The sequence below is a fragment of the Chiloscyllium plagiosum genome, unplaced genomic scaffold (genome assembly GCF_037043375.1).
Source record: "Chiloscyllium plagiosum isolate Xiang-an unplaced genomic scaffold, Cpla_swu_hap1 HiC_scaffold_27, whole genome shotgun sequence".
Lineage (NCBI taxonomy): Eukaryota > Metazoa > Chordata > Chondrichthyes > Orectolobiformes > Hemiscylliidae > Chiloscyllium > Chiloscyllium plagiosum.
In genome coordinates, this window is record NW_028270165.1 from 45,499,794 (window position 1) to 45,510,768 (window position 10,975).

The following is a 10,975-nucleotide window of genomic DNA, read 5'->3' on the forward strand; positions in this document are numbered from 1 at the left end:
CATAAACCTATTCCCTCTGTTTCTGGAATGTCTAACCTCCAGGGAAATGACCTTGTCAATTTGCCCTATCCATACCCCTCATGATTTTATAAACTCATATAAGGTCACTCCTCAACCTCCCATAATCCAGAGAAAACAGCCCCAGTCTACTGTAGCCCAAACCTTCCAACCCTCAGCAACATCCTGGTAAATCATTTCTGGTGGAGAAGTCAATGATTTGGGTTAATACCTGAAACACTGACATCACTGCTGGTGCTGCCTGGCTTGCTGTGTTCTCCCACCCTCCTGCTTGCCTACTTTGGATTCCAGCATCTGCAGTTTTTTTTGTCTCTAACCAATGGCAGAGCAGACTCGATGGGCTGAATGGCCTAACTTCTACTCCAATGGTCTCACAGGCTTAGGTTTGTGCGGATTGTTTCAGTGGGAATGTGCAATCCCAGGCTCAACGAGCAGCAGCGCCCAATGGATCAAAGTTCATAGAATCACAGAATCCATACAGTGTGGACACTGGCCCTTCAGCCCAACAGGTTCATACTGACCCTCCAAAGAGTAACCCACCCAGACCCATTTCCCAACCCTATTACTCTACATTTACCCTGACTAATGGACCACACCTACACATCCCTGAACACTGGGACAATTTAGCTTGGCCAATCCACCCCAACTTTCACATCTTTGGTTTGTGGGAGGAAACCGGAGCACCCAGAGAAAACCCACGCAGGCACAGGGGGAGAATGTGCAAACTCCACACAGACAGTCACCCCAATGGTGGAATCGAAGCCAGGTCGCTGGCACTGAGGCAGTGCTGCTAACCGCTGAGCCACTGTGGGTGTGGGGTGCAGTCCAGCAGAAAACAAAAAAAAAAGCCCATCGACTCTTCCACCACACCCACTGCCAGAAAGGGCAGGAAGTTCAGTCCTGGGGGTGATCCACAGCAACCTCACCGGCAGAATCAGATTGTTGGGAGCGCATGGTGTCCCCGCTGGTGCCTTTGCAAGTTGCAGAACTGAGTGAAGGCCTTCCCGCACTCAAGGCAGCTGAAGGGCCTCTCCCCAGTGTGGACCCGCTGGTGCTTCAGCAAAGTGGAGGCCTGGGTGAAGGCCTTCCCGCACTCAGGGCAGCTGAAGGGCCTCTCCCCAGTGTGGACTCGCTGGTGCTTCAGTAGGTCAGAGGAATTGCTGAAGGCCTTTCCGCACTCAGGACAAGCGAATGGCCTCTCCCCAGTGTGGACCCGCCGGTGGATCAGCACGTGGGAGAAATTGCTGAAGGCCTTCCCACACTCGGGGCAACTGAAGGGCCTGTCCCTAGTATGGACCCACCGGTGGGTAAGCAGGTTGGAGGCATGTGTGAAGGCCTTCCCACACTCACGGCAGCTGAAGGGCCTCTCCCCTGTGTGGACCCGCTGGTGGGTCAGCAGGGCAGAGGAATCGCTGAACCCCTTCCCGCACTCTGGGCAGGAGAATGGCCTCTCTCCGGTGTGGACACTCTGGTGCCTCAGCAGGGTGGAGGCCTGGGTGAAGGTCTTTCTGCACTCAGGGCAGCTGAAGGGTCTCTCCCCCGTATGGACCCTCTGGTGGGTCAGCAGGGCAGAAGAACTGCTGAACCCCTTCCCACACTCTGGGCAGGAGAATGGCCTCTCCCCGGTGTGAACCCGCTGGTGCTTCAGTAGGTCAGAGGAATTGCTGAAGGCCTTCCCACACTCGGGGCAGCTGAAGGGCCTCTCCCCCGTGTGGACCCGTCGGTGCCTCAGCAGGGTGGAGGAACTGCTGAATCCCTTCCTGCACTCAGGGCAGGAGAATGGCCTGACCCCAGTGTGACTGTGCCGATGAGCCTCCAGGGCAGACGGAACACAGAAGCCTATCCCGCAGTCACCACACTTCCACGGTTTCTCCATAGGGCAGGATTCCTCAGGTTTCTCCATGGCCAAAGCTTCAGCTGCACACAAATGTGTGTACAGCCTCTACCTGCTGTGAATTCCTTTCCAGGCCGTATAACTGTTTTAGGTTCCACACTCAGTGCAACAGTAGGGACTCTCGTCCAGACCCAATGATGCTGAAAACGTACTGAACCACAAAGCTTTGCTCTTTTCCACAGAATCTTAGTCAAAAATAGTCACAGTCGCAATGGATTAAGCGACTGTCAGACATTGACGTGAAAGTGAGGACTGCAGATGCTGGAGAGTCAGTGTCAAAGTGCGGTGCTGGAATGGCACAGCAGGTCAGGCAGCATCTGAGCAGCAGGAGAGTCGACGTTTTGGACATAAGCCCTTCGTCTGTTGATTTTTAAACTTCAGTCTTCAGATCAAATACTCTGTAACAATAAATTACAAAAGTGATCACTGTCAGTCCAGGGTAAGAATTCAGAACAAGCTTCTATTTTGTGCAGAACATTTTTTTCCTTTATTATTCCACAAAATTGAAAGCACCATCCCACTCATACACTCCCTCTCTATTCTCACTCCGCTCTAACTAATTCTCCTGAAGGTGCTGCTTCAGGATCTTACAGGGGCAGAAAAGCAAAAACATCAAGACTTACATCCCTTTTGAATTTTGGATAACTCCACCTGAAAGTTTATATTTTCCACGACATTGGGATACTGCTCCGAGTGAGCAGATCTGATTTTGGGAAGCCAAAAAAACTGTATAAATTCACGATGAACCTGCAATACAGCTTCATTACAAACAACAAGACACAAAATGGTTAACGTCCTGGGGGGGCATCAAGGCACTGACACCAACACCAGTGAGAAAGTGAACATACAGATGTGACAAACATCAGTCTTTCATCTTTTAGAATGGGTTGCAGGTAAAATGAATATATAAATCCCAGATCTTCTTACAGGTCACCTTCTCAAGATAACAAGGTTTTGTAACAAAAGGTGACATCTCAGCTCAGACAATGCATTAAAGGTGCGAGGTTAAGTGTCTGTCTGCATCCCAATATTGAATCAGGCTGGTTTTCTTTGACAAAGTGGAATTTACAAAATATTATATATATTCACCGCCTATATTGACTGCCTGCAGATTTGCAGTTTTTGAGCAAAATCGAATTTTTGGATCAGAAATTAGCTAGCTGAAAGAAGACAGAGGGTGGTGGTTGATGGGAAATATTCATCCTGGAGTTCAGTTACTTGTGGGGTACCGCAAGGGTCTGTTTTGGGTCCACTGCTGTTTGTCATTTGTGAAAATGATCTGGATGAGGGCATAGAAGGATGGGTTAGTAAATTTGCGGATGACACTCCGGTCGGTAGAGTTGTGGATAGTGACAAAGGATGTTGTAGGTTACAAAGATACATAGATAAGCTGCAGAGATGGGCTGAGAGGTGGAAAATGGAGCTTAATGTGGAACAGTGTGAGGTGATTCACTTGGGAAGGATTAACAAGTATGCAGAGTACTGGGCTAATGGTAAGATTCTTGGTAGTGTAGATGAGCAGAGAGATCTTGGTGTCCAGATACATAGATCCTTGAAGGTTGCCACCCAGGTTGACAGGGTTGTTAAGAAGGCATATGGTGTGTTAGCTTTTATTGGTTGAGGGATTGAGTTTCGGAACCATGAGATCATGCTGCAGATGTACAAAACTGGTGCGGCCACATTTGGAGTATTGTGTACAGTTCCGGTCACTGCATTATAGGAAGGTCGTGGAAGCTTTGGGAAAGGTTCAGAGGAGATTTACTAGGATGTTGCCTGGTATGGATAGAAGGTCTTATGAGCAAACGGTGAAGAACTTGAGGCTGTTTTCGTTAGAAAGAAAAACATGGAAAGGTGACTTAGTAATCAGAGGGTTAGATAGTTTGGACAGTGAATGCCTTTTTCCTTGGATGGCGATGGCTAGCACGAGGGGATATAGCTTCAAACTGAGGGGTGATAGATATTGGACAGATGTCAGAGGTAGTTTCTTTAGTCAATAGTAGGGGTGCGGAACGCACTGCCTGCAACAGTAGTAGATTCGCTAAATTTAAGGGCATTTAAATGGTCATTGGATAGGGATATGGACGAGAATGGAATAGTATAGGTTAGACGGTCTTCAGATTGGTTCCACAGGTCAGCACAACATCGAGGGTCGAAGGGCCTGTACTGCGCTGTAATGTTCTATGTATCTGCAAATATTCTGAAAATATAAGTTCACCCCATAGACTTTTATATACGTGTGCGCATGCATGAGAGAAAGCAAATGTCTATTTCTGTGCTGTTTATCTCTGTCTAGTTGATAACAAATGCTTTATTTCTGAGGATATAAATATTGTTACAAATCAGAGCTGTGTAATAATAGTTAGATGTAAGTGAGAGAGACTTCCTCAAATTGGGCGCTATAAGAATCCTGGGAGACCCTTTATTTCTGGTCTACTTCCTAATGAACAAACATTAAGCATTGTCACCTTTTTTTTTGTTTAATTTCCCTGCTACGACGAGTCTCTCTGTCTGGATGGTTGACAGGCTGGGAAATTGTGGGTTAGGCCTTGATTGGCTGAATATTTTATTGATCTGGAATGTATCAAAGATGGGGGTGGGGTCAAAACTTCAGCAGAAATCCAGCAGAGCTGACAAAAGTTGACATAGAACTCTGTAGGAACAGGGAGATCAACAGAGGACAGAGAAATCAGGACCTGAAATCCAATCTGACACCAGACTACCATGTTATCAGTGCTTTGATTAGTAGTGTCAACCCTCTACCTTAACCGAGCTTCTCATTCAACTTGAATTCCATGTACCCCCTTGATATTCAGGATCCAATCCTTGTCATCCTGAAGCCATGTCTCTGTAAGGTGTCTCTGATCATAAGTATTCTTTTCTGTGTGCAGTCAATTCATTCACTTTATTATAATGCAGCACACATTCAGATACTGAGCTTTTAGTTTTTTTTGTGATCTTTAGAATCCAGCTTTGCTTGCTGGTACATTTCTCCTCCTTGTCCCTTTCTATCGTTCTTGAAAGTTCATTTTCCATATCACTACATTGCTCACCTGCCATAATTTGGATTGGCCAGGCTAAATTGTGTCCAAGGATGTACAGGTTAGGTGGGTTACCCATGGGAAATGCAGGGTTATAGTTTCAGAGTAATAAATGCAGGAGTAGGCTATTTGGCCCATCGAGCCTGCTCCTCCATTCATTAAGATCATGGCTGATCTATCCATCGTCTCAGCTCCTCCTCCCTGCGTTATCCTGACTACCTTTAATTTCCCTACCCTGCAATAACCAATCCAACTGTGTCTTGAATATACTTAATAAAGCTGTCTCTACCTCTTCCTCAGGCAGAGAATTCCATAGATTCACTACTCTCCAGGAAAAGCAGTTCCTCCTCATCTCAGTCCTAAATCTACTCCCCCTAATCTTGAGACCAAATCCCTAGTTCTAGTCTAACTCACCAGCAGAAACGACTGGACAGGATAGGTGGGGTGGGGTGGGGGTGAGTCTGGGTCTGGGTGGTATGCTCTTCGGAGGGGTCAGTGTGGACTTGATGGGCTGAATGGGGCCTGATTCTGCACTGTAGGGATTCTATGATTTACCGCAGTTGTGTGTGCCCCATATCACAGCACCCAGAACTTCCCACCTTCAGCAAATTGAAAGACAAGTCCCACCCTGCCCTCTCTTATGTGTGTTATCTAAATGCTTAATCGTTTCTAGTGAATACAGCCCACACCTCCCGCTGCTGGCAGTAACCTTTACAATGCTGATGAAACAATGCAATACCTGCAGTACTGAAAATTGTAAGGCTTCTAACGATACCAGTTACTGATTCACTGCTCCTTCTGATGAACAGCGTTGGAAATACAATGTTGGAGGCTGAATGAAATAAGCAGTTTAAAACAAAACCAACCTAACCCTTCACTAGGCTCCCTGTTCAGCACATTGTACTTACTGCTAGTAAACCTAGCACTTCATCCCCACAGTGCAATTAATTCCCGCTTTCCAACCAAATCCCAGATGTGCTCCCTCACTCAGTTGCTGTCTCACAAATGAAAGCTTTCATTGTAACTTCTTCTGCTCCCAGGAAGGGCAAAGTATCTTTGAAAGCTGCTCCTGAAATTCTAGTCTTCACAACTACACTTCTACTTTCACAGAAGACGATTAGAATCATACAGTAAGGAAACAGACCCTTCGGCCCAACTCGTTTGTGCTGACCAGATATCCTTAATTAATCTAGTTCCATTTGCTAGCACTTAGCCCATACCCCTGTAAACACTTCCTCTTCATGTATCCATCCAGATACCTTTTAAAATGTTATGTACCAGCCTCAACCACTTCCTCTGGCAGTTCATTCCTTACAGACATCACCCTCTGCGTGAGAACGTTGCCTCTCAGGTTCCTATTTCCCCTCTCACCTCAAACCTATGCCCCATACTTTTGGATTCCCATATCCTGGGGAAAAGATCTTGGTGATGCTCCCTATCCATGACCCTTCTGAACTTCTATAGGGTCACCCGTCAGCCTCCAACACTCCACAGAAAACAGCCCCAGTCTATTCAGCCTCTCCATGGAGCTCAAACCTTCCAACTCTGGCAACAGCCTTGTAAATCCTTTCCGAACACTTTCAAGTTTCACAACATCTTTCCTACAGCAAGGAGATCAGAACTGAGTGTGGTATTCCAAAAGCGGCCTAACCAATGTCCTGTACAGCCATAACATTACCTCCCCACTCCTGTACTCAATGAACTGCCCAATAGAGGAAAGCATACCAAACACCACCTTCACTGTCTGATCTACTTGCGACTCCACTTTCAGGGAACTATGAACCTGCACTCCAAGGTCTCTTTATTCTGCCACACTCCCCAGGACCTTAGGTATATAAGTATGCCCTCATTTGTCTTACCAAAATGCAACACTTCATATTTGTCTAAATTAAACACCATCTGCTACTCCTTGGCTCATCACATCTGATCAATTCTAATTTATAATGAACTTCCTTTCCTCTCTCATTCCCTAAAAGCAGAAACTCTCCATCCCACACACTCCCTCCATTCTCACTTTGCTGAACCTAATCTCTGCTGTACCTCATCCTGAAGGGTCTGGTTCATGCTGGTTAACAGGCCCACACTCAGGGGGAATCTAACTGAAACATACTGAATACAGAATTGCCTGGACAGAGTGGTCATTGGGAAGATGTTTCCATTGATCAGAGTCTGGGACCCGAGGGTACAGTCTTCGAGGAAAGGGGAGACCTTTCAGAACGGAGATAAGGAGAAGCTTCTTCAGCCAGAGAGTGGTGAATCTATGGAATTCATTGCCACAGAAGGCTGTGGAGGCCAGATCATTGAGTATATTTAAGACAGGGATAGATAGGTTCTTGAATATCAAGGGGATCAAGGGTTATGGGGAGAAAGCAGGAAAATGGGGTTGAGAAATTTACCAGTCATGATTGGATGGCAGAGTAGACGCGATGGGCTAAATGGCCTAATTTCTGCTCCTATGTCTTATGGTCTTTGCATGTGAGAACTGGGAGCAGGAGTAGGCCATTTGGTCTTTCGAGCCTGCACCAGCATTGAACAGATCATAACTGGAAATGAATATCCCTACATCTGGGTGGACAGGCTGGGACATTTTTCACTGGAGCATAGGAGGTTGAGAGGTGACCTTATTGGGGATTATAAAATCATGAGGGGGAATAGATGGGGTGACCAGTGGGTATCCTTTCCCGAGGGAGGGGGTTTCAAGATGAGGGAGCAAATTTTGAAGGTGAGAGGAGAAAGATTTTAAAAAGACACAAGGAGCACTTATTTTTTAAGAACGTGGCTTGTGTGTGGAATGAGTGTCCCAAGGAAGTAGTGAATGCAGGTACAGTTACAATGTTTAAAAGACATTTGGAGAAGTACATGAATAGGAAAGGTTCAGAGGGATATAGGCCAATCACTGGCAGATGGACCAGTTTAATTTGAGAACATAGCATGGACTCGTTGGACTGAAGGGTCTGTTTCTGTGCTGTATGATCCTGTATCTGTACTGGTCTTAAAACCATTTTCTTGGAGATCCATGATAGCAGTGGTCTGAGTGGTCTGCTGTGCTGGGCTCTGCCATACCCCCTGGCAAGGTGGACCTTGACCCCCCCCTCCCCAAAAATTGCTAATATAAACGTACTGAACATCTGGACTTGCTATAATTGTGATTTGACAGCTTTAAGACCAGAATGAAAGCAAATGAAGGAAAGGCGCAGAAAGTGGTGCAGCAGGTAGGGCACTCCCCTACTGCATCAGGGGTGCATGGAGCCATTGCTCAAACTCCCAGGGCAGACCCTTTGGGTTTAATGGGACAGCAGTTACTCTCGGAGTTTGGCAAACTCTGAGAAAAGATTGAAGCAGCGGTGGAACCACTATCTGCCACGCTGGAAAAGCATGGTCAGGAAATTCAAATGTTGGACCAAAGAGAATAGGCAGAGGAGGAGAGGACCGTGGCACCGGAGACCGTGGCGGAGGTCTCGGGAGGAAGGATCCGAATGCTGGAAGACCAGGTACGGGTCCTTCAGGAGCAAGTGGGCGACCTGGAAAACAAAAGTAGAAGAAAAAGCTTACAGCTCTTGGGTCTTCCGGAACGCGAGGGCGGTGAAGACCTCGTTGGATTCCTGGAGAAGTGACTCCCGACATTCCTGGGGCGGGAGTTGGAGTCGGGCCTGTTGAATGTGGAGTGGACCAACGGGATCACAATGCGCAGGTCCAGGCCGGACCCACGCCACCGCACGGTCCTAGTGCAACTCCTGCATTACAAAGAAAAACAGTTAGTGACTGAAACAGCAAGAAGACTGGGAAGTGATCCAGAGGCTTTAATGCACAAAGGCTCAAGAATAATGTCTTTTCAGGACTTCTCAGGTCCCAGAATTAAGAAGAGAAGGGATTTGATGAGGTTGAGAAAATTAAGGGATCTGAACAGTCAATATTACTTCAGGTACCCTGGCCGTGTTGCATTTCTCTCATGGACGGGCGGTATATAATTTTGATTCAGCAGAAAAAGCAAAGGACTATGTGAATTCTCTGAATTAAAGGACTCCAGTCGGGGTGGAGGGAGGGGGCATTGTTACAGACAATGGTACAGTTTTTTTGCCCCTTCCTGTCTCCTCTCTCCACTTATTTTGTGGTTATCAGTTTTATACCAACTGCCTTGAAGTAAAACCAGAATGATTTAGTATATCGGTCAGTTGGATATTATCTGGGGCCTTTGTTTTTTACTGCTGTCCTTTTGGTTTTGGACTAGGGGTGGTTCAGATGTATGGAGAAAGGGTGTGTGGGGAGGGGGGGGGTGGGTGGGAAATGGACATCCATTGTTAACTCTCAGAATGTAAATAACATGTTTTTCATCTGTGTATTCCCTGGGGCTAGGGCACGGCCTCAGCTGGAAGGAGCCGGGATGGTAGCAAGGATTGGGAGGAGGGCACCCTATTGGCAGGGATGAGGGAGATCTCGAATGGTATTGGGGGTTATTTGGGTGTTTGCTTAAGTTATATGTAGTGGTTAGTTAGTTTTTTAGTTGTAGTAGCTTTTACACTTTATACATTTATTGTCTTTGTCACTCGCCGCACTTCAGATAAGCTTCCTCCTCTCGGGAAACCACGGGCTGTTCTGGATGACCATGGCTAGTGATTCGTTCAGGTGGTGCACCTGGAATGTAAAAGGGAGCCATTCCCCCATTAAAAAGAAAGAAGGTTCTGTCAAACCTCAGGAAGGAAAGGATGGACATCGCCCTGCTGCAAGAAACACATTTAACCGTTAAGGAACATCTGTAACTGCAGCAAGGGGGGTTATGATAGGGTATTCTTCGCCTCCTTTAGCTCCAAGAGTAGAAGAGTGGCTATATTGGTAAGAAGGAACCTTCCTTTCCAGGCAATTGAGCAAATTAAGGACAAACATGGACTGCCCATCGTTCTTAAAGCTCAATTACATGGAGAAGAGTATGGTGTCCTGAATGTGTACCCCCACCCCCCCACCACCCTCCACGTGCACCCTCTTACATTTCTGATTGATGCAGTTGCTATATTAATGAGTCTTGGGGTGCACAGCACGATCATAGGAGGGGATTTTAATCACCTAATAGATCCTGAGGTAGACAGGGTGACAAAGGGCCTGGCATGTATGACTGCACAATCTAAGCAGTTGGTGGACATGATTAGTTTCCCTACAGTGTAGAAACAAGCCCTTCGGTCCAACAAGTCCACACTGACCCTCCGAAGAGTAAACCACCGTGATCCATTTCCCTCTGACTAATGCACCTGACACCATGGGCAATTTAACATGGCCAATTCACTTTACCTGCACATCTTTGGATTGTGGGAGGAAACCGGAGCACCTAGAGGAAACCCACGCAGACACGGGGCGAATGTGCAAACTCCACACAGACAGTTGCCCGAGGCCGCAATTGAACCTTGGTCCCTGGTGCTGTGAGGCAGCAGAGCTAACCACTAAACCACCGTGCTGCCCCAGTGTGAGGAGTTGGGGTTAGTGGATGTGTGGACGCACCTCCACCCAAATGGAAGAGACTTTACTTTCTGTTCCAACCCACACAAGTGCCACACGCGAATTGACATATTTTTTATGCCATTGGATTATTTGGACAGAACATTGGCTTGTAAAATTGGGCAGATAGCTGTCTTGGACCATGCGCTAGTGTATTTAGATGGTAAAATCATGGGTGGTGGAATGGATGGCACTGACACATGGACCCATTCCTGTTAAGGGACAGCAAATTCGTTGAGTACATCACAAGAAAGTTCAGGGCCTTCTGGAATATCAACTCCAGTCAGGCCAGTAATCCGGCAATACTGTGGGAGGCCATTAAGGCATATTTATGAGGCCTAGTTATTTCGTATTCAACAACTCTAAGGAAGCAGAGGGAGGAGCAACAACAGATGCTGAGAAAGTATATTATATTAGGCCTTCACTGGTCAAGCTGCAGCTCTCCAGGCTGCTCTCGACTCATTACACACACAGGTGGCAAAAAAGGGTCTCCTTCGCCAAACAAAGATTGTTTGAATTTGGAGAACCTGCCCCTCCCCAG

General features: G+C 46.9%; 1 protein-coding gene across 1 annotated transcript; it reads right to left on the reverse strand.

The window, feature by feature from the left end:
• Positions 1 to 23: 23 nt before the first annotated feature.
• LOC148143865 (uncharacterized) lies at positions 24 to 9,147 on the reverse strand. Its single transcript, XM_087974516.1, has 2 exons — positions 8,503 to 9,147; positions 24 to 2,310 (listed from the first exon to the last, which is right to left on the reverse strand). Exon 2 carries the CDS (start codon positions 1,919 to 1,921, stop codon positions 953 to 955), a length of 969 nt encoding a protein of 322 aa, XP_087830642.1. The 5' UTR covers positions 1,922 to 2,310; positions 8,503 to 9,147; the 3' UTR covers positions 24 to 952.
• Between the last annotated feature and the right edge of the window lie 1,828 nt (positions 9,148 to 10,975).

What these genes read in the sequence shown, in the direction of transcription:
- LOC148143865 (XM_087974516.1), bottom strand. Translation starts at nt 1,921, where the DNA reads ATGGAGAAACCTGAGGAATCCTGCCCTATGGAGAAACCGTGGAAGTGT.